Below are 13,690 nucleotides of genomic sequence, written 5' to 3' on the forward strand. Positions count from 1 at the left end.
GCAAATTTCGATCCCCGAGCGAATGCCGAGTTGCTTCCGAGCCGGTACATCTGGTACATCCTGGTGGGCTGAGCACTTACAAGGACAATGATTGGCTCGTCTGTTGAGTTTGATGCCAGAGGGGATTCCTCATAACTGATGCAATTACGACCTCTGCTGGCTGATTGATGGGGGATAATGGGGATTGGTGCGTGACTCTCCATGCATGGGACTAAGCCCCATATGAACTCACCTTGTGCAGGTGAAAAGATGCAGTCAGCTACTGCACACGTGTCGGAGGTGGCGTGTGTCCGTCACAGCTCTCCTCGGTCAGGAGTGGAAGTAAGCAGCAGTAAAGAGGAAGCGAAATGAATCGGGTTTATTTGTTTCTTAGGATTTTAACATCATGTTTTTACACACTTTGGTTGCATTCATGACAGAAACGGTAGTTACTCATTACACAAGATTCATCAGTTCACAAGGTTATATCAAACACGGTCATGGACAATTTTGTATCTCCAATTCACCTTGCTTGCATGTCTTTGGACTGTGGGAGGAAACCGGAGCTCCTGGGGGAAACCCACGCAGACTTTGGCAGATTTAGGTTAAAATCTGTTCTCCATCGCCAACACAGTGTCAGGAAACTTGTCCATATGCTGCATTGAATTTGACACTGTTCTTATTTAAGGTCCACGAAATAAACCATGTGCCAGGCCATATATTTGACAATACTGGGACAGCTGTGGGTAGTAGTGATGTATTTTTTCATTTTAATAGAGTGAAAAATTGAACTCCTATGTAGTAATAAATGCAGAAAACTGACAAGTAAGCTGTGAGGCAGATATTATAGAACGTATGCCCACTCATCCAAAAACTTGCAGGCTAACACAGATCATTGCTCATGACACGCATTACAACCTGCTGACTCTCTGAAAATGGAACTCATTTCCAGTTCCTATGATGAAATCGATGATGTTCCCATTAGCATTTGCAGAAGTACCGGTCATGGAAAAGACAAGCTCATTTATCTTTGTAGAATTTTCTAAAAAAAAAAAAAATGTTGCTTGCAAGCTGTGCTTTTAAAGATTACTAGCACCATGTATTTTCATTTTATACCACAGTCCATTTTTTTTCCAGTGGACCAACATAATTGTTGAAGACACTTGACCTGAGTGATGTAGGCTTGTAAATTAGATGTCTACAAGGCTGGACGATTTCCTATATTTGTTTAGGACTATTCTTGTCAATTCATAGTGGACTCTTTCAGGAACTGAAACTGGCCTACTTGCAGTCCTGACCTGTCCCCAGTAGAGAATGTGCGGACAATTTTAAAACAAAAAATGTGACAATGATTCATAGTATCCTCGGTGCCAAAACATCTTTTAATTGTGGTGAAAAGGAATGGCAACATTACAAAGTGGAAAATGCTTTACTGTCCCAACTTTTTTTGGAATGTGTTGCAGGCCTGAAATGCAGGAATGAATGTTTATTAATAAATGAAATGAAGTTGACCAGACAAAACATGAAATATCTCAGGTTCATCCTGTCTGCAATCAAATAAAAGTCAAAGTAAGGAACTTTGTGTTTTTTTTATTATTTGCCTTTTTCACGCTGCCCCAACTTTTTCTAATTTGAGGTTGCAGTTAAATAAAGAGAATAAACAAATCACAGATTCCTGTTTTTATCGCCTCTTACAAAACATCCGAAATGGGGTTTGTAGATATTTTTTATTTACCAAGTGAGGGTTGCAAATACAGATAAAAAGAGACACCTCTGTCCCTAGAAACACTCTGTTCATGACCACTGGGAGACTTGAACAAAGCTCTTACATTCAACTCAAAGCATGCTTTGTTCTGTCTAATCCATAAATTCACACAGCAATCTAACAGTGAGTGAAAAAAGAAAAGGACAAAAATAAAGATTGTGGATGGTCTAAAGCAAAAATAATGAATTTACTGTTGCATTGATGCAATTCACTTATTTTATAAGGGTTTGGTTCTGTTTGAAGAAAATCACAAGCAGACAAGCATCAAACCTGTGTCAGTGGTTGTCCAAATACATTAGACCTGACATAGCCTGAGCAGACAACAAAGGATTAAAGAAAATGGATTAAAAAGTGGCATCTGGACACAGCAAACAAATATAAGAAGGATCAATAGAATATTAAATACAAGGCTACTGAATGACTCTTTACAGAGAAATTTTATTTAATTTATTTTTAAATAACATCTGTACATCTCAGAGCATTCTGCATCATATTCTGTACATATTTTTTCTCTGTATACTTGTTTGACAACATTTAAAAATTTTTAATACATAAACATATTGGTTTTTTTTCTTTTAGAAGAAGGCATTAAAATAAAATCAGCCAGAAAATACCCACTGTTACCCTTAAAGCTCTTCCAGTAGAAGCCTTTTCTATCATAATCAATTATATACACCGATCAGCCATAACATTAAAACCACCTCCTTTTTTCTACACTCACTGTCCATTTTTTTCAGCTCCACTTACCATATAAAAGCACTTTGAAGTTCTACAATTACTAGCCTGATTTCACCCTGTTCTTCAATGGTCAGAACCCCCACAGGTCCACTACAGAGCAGGTATTATTTGGGTGGTGGGTCATTCTCACTGCAGTGACACTGACATGGTGGTGGTGTGTTAGTGTGTGTTGTGCTGGTATGAGTGGATAAGACACAGCAGTGCTGATGGAGTTTTTAAACACCTCACTGTCACTGCTGGACTGAGAATAGTCCACCAACCAAAAATATCCAGCCAACAGCTCTCCGTGGGCAGCGTCCTGTGACCACTGATGAAGGTCTAGAAGATGACCAACTCAAACAGCAGCAATAGATGAGTGATCGTCTCTGACTTTACATCTACAAGGTGGACCAACTAGGTAGGAGTGACTAGTAGAGTGGACATTGAGTGGACACGGTATTTAAAAACTCCAGCAGCGCTGCTGTGTGTGATCCACTCATACCAGCACAACACACACTAACACACCACCACCATGTCATTGTCCCTGCAGTGCAGTGCTGAGAATTATCCACCACCTAAATAATACCTCCTCTGTAGTGGTCCTGACCATTGAAGAACAGGGTGAAAGCAGGTTAAAAAGGTATGTAGAGAAACATATGGACTACAGTCAGTAATTGTAGAACTACAAAGTGCTCCTATATGGTAAGTGGAGCTGATAAAATGGACAGTGAGTGTAGAAAGCAGGAGGTGGTTTTAATGTTATGGCTGATCGTGTAAAATCATTTTGTCACCTGTATCAACAGGGGAAACCAATGAGCGTTTAAAACAAAAGAAATACATATTTGCTGCCATTTATTTGTAATTTGCAATAAATACGACTGAGCACAAGATATTAAAAAGTCACATACATCAAGAACAGGAACTGTCATAATTAACAATAACAAGGACACAACAGTTGTCTGGATGGATGACACAAGCAAATCACGTCTTAGCGGAGTGTACAAAAATTTAATTAAACACTGTCCCCAGACTAAACTGAAATTAATCTTTGTGGCCAGGCACCTGTTTTGGTATTCAGGAAGAAGCACCTGATGTGTACTGTAAAATACTGGGCATGTGTCCAAGCCTGAGGAAGGAGCAAATCAGAGGACGATGCATACATGTCTATCTATATATTTTACAACCTTGTTAGACATTAAATTATGCAGTGTTCCAACTCACTGCAGGTGGAATGTATTGTATATATTTATTTGTAATGAATTTGTTTGTGTTCTTTCTTATGAGATACACCAATAACTGTAAAGTAGATTGTAGTAATAGATTGATATGCAGAAATAAATTGGCATAAATAATCAAGAGGACAAGCTTCTTTATAATGAGCTAAATGCATAATTTTAGCTCAATAAAATTAAACAGGTGTTGTGTATCTAACACATACATATACAAAGACATATTCACAGATAAGCAGCATGTCTTGGTTGTATGGCTATATTCAAATGGCTCTGTGAAATACAGGACTAAGTTAAACGTGATCATGTAATATGTGGTTGTCGCCCGTGAGCTGGTTCACATTAGTCTTAGTTTGGGCGATAGTTGGGGCATGGAGGCGCAGTAGCCTGTTTACCTGTCAACCCTTTCTCAGTTGACAATCATCTGTGCCTTGTATCCCTCTGTGCTTCCTAGTTTGGCTGACAAATGGGGCACGGAGGCGCAGTTGCGAGTGCCTTATAATCGTTAAGAACTACACATCTCTGTAGAACCACACATCTTTGAAGTATGAGAATATACAACTTTAAATGTCATAATAATGCAGACTTTGCTCTACAAAATCAAATGCAATTTAGATGCAAGTTAGCAACCTTGTTTGTGTCTATATTTAATGTTACATGAGAACAAAAAATAGACACCATGGCTACTCTTTTATTATGGTTAGGTTAACCACTCTTTAAAAATGTATTACTGCAGCACGGATGATGCAAAAGTGACCCCTCTTTGCATCAATGTTTTGGGTTCTTTGAGATGGTTTAGCGAAACAACCCGCCTCATGGTGTCACATGCTATGCTAGGACAAGATGCCACTAAAATGTAATAATATTAAAGGCAGCTTATGCTGGTGAGCTTATGCTGGTGAGTCAGTACTGATTTCTATATGTTTTCTTTACCACCACCTAAATAATACCTACTCTGTAGTGGTCCTGTGGGGGCCATGACCATTGAAGAACAGGGTGAAAGCAGGCTAAAAAAGTATGTAGAGAAACAGATAGACTACAATCAGTAATTGTAGAACTACAAAGTGCTTCTATATGGTAAGTGGAGCTAAAAAAAAAAGGGACAATGATTGAAGAAACAAGAAAGTGGTTTTAATGTGATGGCTGATCAGTGTATATCATTAATAAAATTACTTAAAATAATCAAATGTATATGTAAGAGCCCATTGTTTATATCACTACAATGCCAGTTTATGTTTTAATTGTGGTTACTGGGTGATCAGGTGATGCAGCAGTAAGTTACGCTAGCCCACTACTGATGGAATCCATGGTTTGGATCTCTAGCTGGTTGGGGGTCTACATACAGAGGCCCTGCAATGGATTGACACCCTGTTTGAGATGTGTAAAGCACTGAGCCCAGTGATCTTGAGGAAACCAGAGCCAATAATGATCTGCGACCCTGACCAGGATAAAGTGGTGGTAAAACATGAAAATAAATGAATGAATCATTATTACTGTTGTAGTTTATGTTAGGATTTAACTAAATTAAATAAAGATGAAATTTAATACTGATAGTGCCTATAATTGCCTCCAGTGTAGTTCAGAAACATATTTTGTTCATATTTTAACCATCTAAGGGTTATACCAGCGGGATATTTTGCTAGCACACCAGCGCAAAGATTCTGAACTCCTCGGTTCGAAACTCGCCGTTGCCACCGGTTGGTTGGGCATAATTGGCAGTGCTTGCAGCATATACTAATTGGCCACTGTATCTGCAGGGGCGGGTGGACTGTGTGTGGGTGGGCGGGTCTTCATATGCTGTGTAAGGTCCCTGATTGGTGGAAGAGATGCCATCTAACACTAGACAGTTCTTTTCTACCAGTCCAATAAGTATCAACTGTTAAATTGGCCCCAACTTTGACATACTCCTTTCTGTTAGTTAACATGTAACATTAAAGGACACTAATAAAGTATTATAAAAATGTTTAACCAAAAACTGATGGGTGATGTCAGGTGTACAGAGTAACAGCTTTTAATGTAATAGCAAGATCGAAGAGACCTGTTTGAATAGGTGGTACAATGGTTTAACGATTTATCTCTTTACTGCTGAGATCTCGAGCTCTCAAATTCAAAACTGAGCTGTGCTTTGGACTAGTGTTTGAGGGAGGAAGATGGATGGGGTTCCTCGATGCTTCTGCAATTGCAACGTCTGCTGGCGGGTTAAAGGCACCTGTATGAAAGGGGGATGGTTTACAGAACAGCATAGTGTGTCTCTGTGTATATGCTTCAGCTCTGTGAGAAAGAAGCAACAAATTACAATTGGGGAATTGGAAATGACTGTAGTGGAAGGACAAAAATGCAAAAATAGAATGAAAAAAACACTATACACACGCAAAAGTGCATTTTTACTTCATTACATTTTACTATGGAACATGTAGGTAGGATTTATTTAATTTTCAGGCAGTGGGTGCAATACAGTCCTTCATGCAGTTGTGTTGTAGATGCTAGATTATGGTGAGTCATCAAGGCAGTACAAACCATAGTTACCCTTAGATTTACAGTAGACCCTTGACTTACGAATTTAATTGGGTCCGAAGGGCTGTTCTTAAGTCAAAATATTTGTTAGTTAAACCTATTTTTCCCATAAAAAATCATGTAAATAGAATTCATCCGTGCCAGACCTCCCAAACCCCCCCCCCCCCCTCCTCACCTAACCTTTCTAATATCTTAAATGGTCTTTTTGCTATAAATACAAGTATATTTTCCCCCTAAATCTTAAATTATAGAATAGACATTACTGTAATAAACAATAATAAACAACAATACACAGTAGTACTGTACTGAACATAAAACACATCACATTTCAGTACAGTACGTGTTCAGTACCATACACCATAATACATTTCCTTCTTTTTATATAAAATGTATCTACCAGAAACAACAATAACTCTCATATTTATCTATTATTTCCTTCTTTATTTCAATAGTGTTCTATTTTGTAGGTGCAAAAAAAATACTTTACTCAGCGACTTCTTCTTCTACTCCTTCTTCTCTCTCACTCACTGTCCCCTCTGTCTGATACACAGTGACAGCTACTGGCAGGAGTAATTATACAACACAACTACGCTTTCTCTGCAGCTTCTTTTTGGACAATTTAATATAGAATTTTACGAAATATAAAGAAAACACCAAAAAACACTGTCCGCTGTCCAAATGTTCGCTCACTGTTTATATATAGAGAGACGGTTGGAGTCACCTTGTTCGTGACGTCACGTGTTTCGAGAATTTTGGTTTGTAATCCGAAATTTGTTTGTACGTTAAGTTGAAAAAGATCGCTCCTAACCCGAAATGTTTGTATGGTAAAATGTTCGTAACTCAAGGGTCTACTTGTGCCATTTGACCATCATCAATATTAAGTAAAAAAAGATCGTTGATAGCCCGGCATCCAATATATTTGTCCACAAATACTTTTTGGTTTACTCAAACATCTGTGGCATTGACACGTGTTGCTAGCACATCCTGGGCTTTCAGGGCCTTTTTGGTCTTGGGAACCACAATGGCATCTTGACGCTGGGGGTTCACTGAGTCAAGTCGCTTCCTACAGTGAAAGGCAGCCATGAAGGCATTTCGATAATTTAGATTCATCCAACCATAGAGAAGTGGATTGGCAAAGGTGGAGCACATGGCGACGATGTGAAACACAGTATACAGCAGCCTGAAATCCTGCATGACCAGCACACTGCTGTCGATGTCTATGGCCAGCTGGAAGGCGTGGAAAGGCAGCCAGCTCACAGCAAACACCACTACCTGCAAGAGGACCAGTTATCAACAAGTGCACTTGCATTCTCAAAAATAAAAATACTAAAATATACACTTAGCCTCAGAGGTACATAGACTATATGGACAAAAGTATGTGAGCATCTTTTACTCACTCACTTTCTTAACCACTTATCCAGTTAGGATGGGGGGTGGGGCCTATCCCAGCTTTTAAATGGGCGCAAGGCACACAGTAACACCCTGGACGGGACGCCAGTCCATCGCAGGGCAGACACACATACACACACATACACGCACCCATTCACCTATAGGGCCATTCAGCGTCTCCAATTAACCTGAGTGCATGTTTTTGGACTGTGGGAGGAAACCGGAGCAAGAACATGCAAACTCTGCACATATTATATACTGTATATTATACATTTTTAGCTTTGTGGGAACAGTTTGAAAAATGGTCTTTTCTGTTCCAGCATGTCTGTGCTGTGTACACAAACCAAGGTCCATAAAGATATGGTTTAATGAGTTTGGTGTTGAGGAACACAGAGGACTGACCTCAACTCCATCAAAAACCTTTGGAATTAATTGAAAAGTTGATTGTGAGCCAGGCCTGACTGTCCAACCATCAGTGCCTGACCTCACATATACACTTTTGAACAGGCGCAAATAGACAGAGACCTTAAATTCTAGTATTTTAATTGCTTTTACTTACACTGATCAGCCATAACATTAAAACCACCTCCTTGTTTCTATACACATTGTCCAGTTTATCCGCTCCACTTACCATTTATAAGCACTTTGTAGTTCTACAATTACTGACTGTAGTCCATTTGTTTCTCTGCATGCCTTGTTAGCCCCCTTTTATGCTGTTTCTCAATAGTCAGGACTCTCCCAGAACCACTACAGATCAGTTATTATTTGGGTGGTGGATCATTCTCAGCACTGCAGTGACACTGACATGGTGCTGTTATGAGTGGATAAGACAAAGCAGCACTGATGGAGTTTTTTAAACACCTCACTGTCACTGCTGGACTGAGAATAGTCCACTAACTAAAAATATCCAGCCAACAGTGCCCGGTGGGCAACGTCCTGTGACTACTGATGAAGGTCTAGAAGATGACCAACTCAAACAGCAGCAATAGATGAGCGATCGTCTCTGACTTTACATCTACAAGGTGGACCAACTAGGTAGGAGTGTCTAATAGAGTGGACAGTGAGTGGACACGGTATTTAAAAACTCCAGCAGCACTGCTGTGCCTGATCCACTCATACCAGCACAACACACACTAACACACCACCACCATGTCAGTGTCACTGCAGTGCTGAGAATGATCCACCACCTAAATAATACCTGCTCTGTGGTGGTCCTGACTATTGAATGGTAAAAGCAGGCTAAAAAAGTATGTAGAAAATAGTGCTTCTATATGGAAAGTGGAGCTGATAAAATGGATAGTGAGTGTAGAAACAAGGAGGTGGTTTTAATGTTATGGCTGATCAGGGTATATTGTTCATTCACACACAGTTTGGACTCACTGTGCAGGAAAGTAAAACTACGAGTGAGAACTGTGTAACTGGGACTCGGACTGGGCGGAGGAATGTGCGCGCTCTGCCCACTGCGCTACACAGACAACAGACAACAATGCGTGGGAATGATTGTCGTGCATGTATGTCTGCGTACACACGGTGTTACTAAAACAAGTTTGGCGTCTACCCTACCTAAAATAATACCCAAACTCTCACGAACATAGTAAAAGATCAGCGTGGGTGCGGAGGCATATTTTCTGCACGGAACTAATGAGAGAGAAACGTGAACAGCCCCCGAATCACCTTGGCAACACTGTTCACGTTTCGCATTTTACGTCATCCTGTGCGCGCTCCCGATTAGGAGGCTGTTCCAAATCCTAGATGCCTTAATATCCTCACTTCTTAACGTTTCAACGTTATTTTTACTCAAAAACGAGTGAGCATCCGACGCTTCCTTAGTGATCAAGACAATCCCAGAATTCATTGCGGGTCAGGTGCTCCTCTCTCACAGAAAAATAAACATGGCTGAAGGTACGGACAAGCGAATGGAGTTCTTTTCAAACGTAAATAAAATATTACTGATTTTTAACTTGTATAAACTTGTACCGAGTGTTTTTATTCGCAAGTTCGGGCTTGTCAGGAAATGTAACCGTTATCGTTACATGAAGAGAGATGTTATATTGACGTTAGCATGCTGTGCTACCTCAATCCATTGGTTTTAATGACAAGATGCTAAATGCTAAAGCCGATGGAATCGGGTTATAAAAATAACCATATAAACACATGTTTTTACTTGCGGATTTTCACCTTTCGCGGAGGGTTCTGGAACGCAACCCCCGTGATTGAGGAGGGATTACTGTACTTCTTTTCTTTTTTCTATTCTTTTCCCTTTTCTTTGTACGATTGTTTCTTTCTACAACTATATTCTGAATATTTACACATAAATATATACAGGCTCAGTCAATGAGTATCAAAGACTCAGCACCACGTTGTTGGGAACGCGCATTAATATAGCACTAAGCTCAGGTGTTGAACATATTCATTGATGAGCGCGGTGGCCTATGGGAAATGCAGTTACTTTCGACTACGGTTTACTTTCCCACGTTACAAGTATAAAGCCTTCCTTAAAGAGGGGCTGTTACAGTTGCAAGAGGGAGGGACAACTCTTATTCATGCTCCTGTCATGGTCAGGTGACTGTACACCATTTAATTTTACACAATTTAGTGTGATATTTTTAACACAGGAGAGAGACAGAAAAAGACTGAACAAGCTGATCAAGAAAGCGAGCTCTGTCTTGAACTGTCCTCTCGAATCTGTAGAGGAGGTGGGAGAAAGGAGGATGATAGCCAAGCTGTCATCCATCCTGGACATCACCACACATCCACTACATGAGTCTGTAGGGGACCTAACAAGCTCCTTCAGTACCAGACTCCTCCACCCCATGTGTAAGAAGGAGCGCTACCGCAGGTCCTTCATTCCAGCAGCCATCATTTACATTTACATTAACATTTTCGGCATTTAGCAGGCGCTTTTATCCAAAGCGACTTACAGTTACAGTATACAGTCTGAGCAATTAAGGGCCTTGCTCAAGGGCCCAACAGTAGCAACCTGGTAGTGGTGTGGCTTGAACCAGCGACCTTCTGATTACTAGTCCAGTACCTTAACCACTAGGCTACGGCTTGCCATCAGGGCTTACAACAGTAATAATATGTAATAATGTCACTCATACCTAATCTTACATGTTCATGGTAGAATAAGAGGTGCAATATGTAACTTATTTACAATAAGTGCAATACGTAATATATTTTGCATATCTGAATGTAAATATTATTTTTTAGATATTTTTTTAGAGTAAATTACTACACACTATGTGTGCAATATTTTCACTTAGTTGTATTTCTTTCTGTTTTTTCCTGTCTTCATACTGCTATAAATGTTAATTTCCCTAAGGGGATCAATAAAGTCTTATCTTATCTTATATCTTAAATAAAAATAATTTATGGCACAATGATTTATTATGTAACTTAAATGACTTTTAGGTTCTTCTGTATTTAAATTTACAAATTGATAGTATGATATGTACTTTTATTCCTAATATTGTAATTCTACAATACTGTACTGCATGGGCGGCTCGTTCCTTAGGGCGATCGGGCGACGCACCACCAAAGGGCGGAAGGGAAGAAATTTTTATCACTTTTAACCAGTGTTAAACTAGCTGTGACTGTTCTGGACAGTCTGTCTTGCCTCTGAATATCGTAGTCCAATCAGCGTCGAGTTGTGTTCCGTACAGTACTGCCCTGTTTGGGCGATTTCAGTCTGATTGAAAATCGTCCGGATTGCTCTGATAGACTCTCATATGAAGGCACTTTTTTTTTCGAACTGTAGGCACTGCAATACAATCTGTATGGGTTCCGGGAGGGCTCGCACTTACTGTACGTGCGTGCTTCACACGTGACCTGGTGTAGCGATAACTAGAGCAGCTAGCGATCTCGTCAACATGACTACCATTACCTCAGGATCTGCTGCACCTAAAATAAAATGCTATCTGATGAAGACTGAATTAAATTGTTAGGGTGAAGGCTTTACTTAATTTTATGATTAATGGTAAAGCTGGTCTTTCTTCATGTTCAAAGTTATTTGTGAGGGCAAACTGACAGATGACTTAAGATGTTAATTATTTAAGTTTTAATTTACCCATTAAACGGGTCAACTTGGCCATCATCGCAACAATTGCCCCCCCCCCCCCTGAGAGATGTGGCAGGAGCCGCCTCTGCTGTACTGTACTTATAATACTATTTAATCAAAGGGAACACTGACAAACGGCATTACTTACCATGGTGACCAACATTTTAGTGGTCTTGCGGCGGCGCCGGTGGCAGTCATTGCGACCAGCTGGGCTGATGTGATTACGAAGTTTACTCCAGATCCGGATGTATGCAAAAGAAATGACAGCTAGTGGGAGCACATACTGTAGCAGCAGCATGGAGATTCTGTAAGGAAAACATATAGAAATCAGTATCGACTCACGAGCATAAGCTGCCTTTAATATTGTTCTTCAATGGTCAGGACCCCCACAGGACCACCACAGAGTAGGTATTATTTGGATGGTGGATCATTCTCAGCACTGCAGTGACACTGACATGGTGGTGGTGTGTTAGTGTGTGTTGTGCTGGTATGAGTGGATAAGACACAGCAGCGCTGCTGGAGTTTTTAAACACCTCACTTTCACTGCTGGACTGAGAATAGTCCACCAACCAAAAATATCCAGCCAACAGCGCCCAATAGGCAGCGTCCAGTGACCACTGATGAAGGTCTAGAAGATGACCAACTCAAACAGCAGCAATAGATGAGCGATCATCTCTGACTTTACATCTACAAGGTGGACCAACTAGGTGGGAGTGTCTAATAGAGTGGACAGTGAATGGACACAGTATTTAAAAACTCCAGCAGCATTGCTGTTTCTTATCCACTCATACCAGCACAACACACACTAACACACCACCACCATGTCAGTGTCACTGCAGTGCTGAGAATGATCCACCACCTAAATAATACCTCCTCTGTGGTGGTCCTGGGAGAGTCCAGACCATTGAAGAACAGCATGAAAGGGGGCTAACAAAGCATGCAGAAAAACAGATGGACAACAGTCAGTAATTGTCGAACTACAAAGTGCTTCTATATGGTAAGTGAAGCCGATAAAATGGACAATGTGTGTAGAAACAAGTAGGTGGTTTTAATGTTATGGCTGATTGGTATATACATCAATTTATTCCCTCCTAATTATTGACTTCTGATGTTTAAGTCACACCCACAACCATAAATCAGTCATATATAATAAATGACATGCTTACTTACGAGTAAAGAGTACCGTCTCTACTGCTACCTGGCCACTTCTCTCCACACACTTCAATAGATTTACCTGGAGAAAGATCCACAACACCATATTCCCTGAAGATAGCAAGTGGGCTTGCCAAAACAGCACTAATAACCCAGGTGAGAGCAATAACCAAAAAGCAGGTGTCCTTCGAAAGCTGTGTCTCCAGGTGATAAATGATACATCTATGTCGATCTAGGGCAATTACATTAAGGGTTACAGTAGATACATGGACAGCTAGTCCCTGCGCATATGGTAAAGTAAAACAAAGCACTTGTCCAAACTTCCATTGGCCGAGCAGGGTGTAGGCCAAAGTGAAGGGAAGGCACAACGTGTTGACGAGCAAGTCTGCTACTGCCAAGTTAGCAATAAAGAAGTTGGTGACAGTACGAAGTGTCTTGAACTTGCAAACCACATAGATGACCAAGGAGTTTCCTACCACACCCAGGAGAATAATGGTGCTGTAGGCCAGGATCAGAATCACTTGAACTCCCAGATGCTTGGTGCTATCCCCTAGTTCTAGCAAGGGATGGATCAGTGCACCATCAGGTGAATTTACATCTTCAGGCTCTGCCCTTGAGGAGCCATTGACTAAAGTGATGTCATCCATTGGTCACATTTTTATACTGACCTGTAGAGAAAGAGGGATTTATTTAAAAAATATGACAAGAAGTCTACACATGCTTTATACACAAGTTTACCCCTTTTGTGATATTACATAAAATTCTCCTCACATTACATGTGATAAGTGGAAATACTATGTGGCTGCCCCAGGCTCTGTAAGCAAGAGTGATAAACTATTTGAGATGCAGGCGAAATGGAACCAGTCAGAACAATGAGGCCGTATATGT

At 40.4% G+C, this 13,690-nt stretch overlaps 1 protein-coding gene across 1 annotated transcript; it reads right to left on the reverse strand.

The window, feature by feature from the left end:
- Positions 1-6,646: 6,646 nt before the first annotated feature.
- On the reverse strand, positions 6,647-13,449 carry npy2rl (neuropeptide Y receptor Y2, like). The gene is made up of 3 exons (XM_063010542.1): positions 12,821-13,449; positions 11,799-11,955; positions 6,647-7,476 (listed from the first exon to the last, which is right to left on the reverse strand). The coding sequence occupies exons 1-3, from the start codon at positions 13,447-13,449 to the stop codon at positions 7,150-7,152; spliced, it is 1,113 nt and encodes a 370-aa protein (XP_062866612.1). The 3' UTR covers positions 6,647-7,149.
- Positions 13,450-13,690: the final 241 nt, after the last annotated feature.

The sequence above is a fragment of the Trichomycterus rosablanca genome, chromosome 15, assembly GCF_030014385.1.
Source record: "Trichomycterus rosablanca isolate fTriRos1 chromosome 15, fTriRos1.hap1, whole genome shotgun sequence".
Taxonomy (NCBI): domain Eukaryota; kingdom Metazoa; phylum Chordata; class Actinopteri; order Siluriformes; family Trichomycteridae; genus Trichomycterus; species Trichomycterus rosablanca.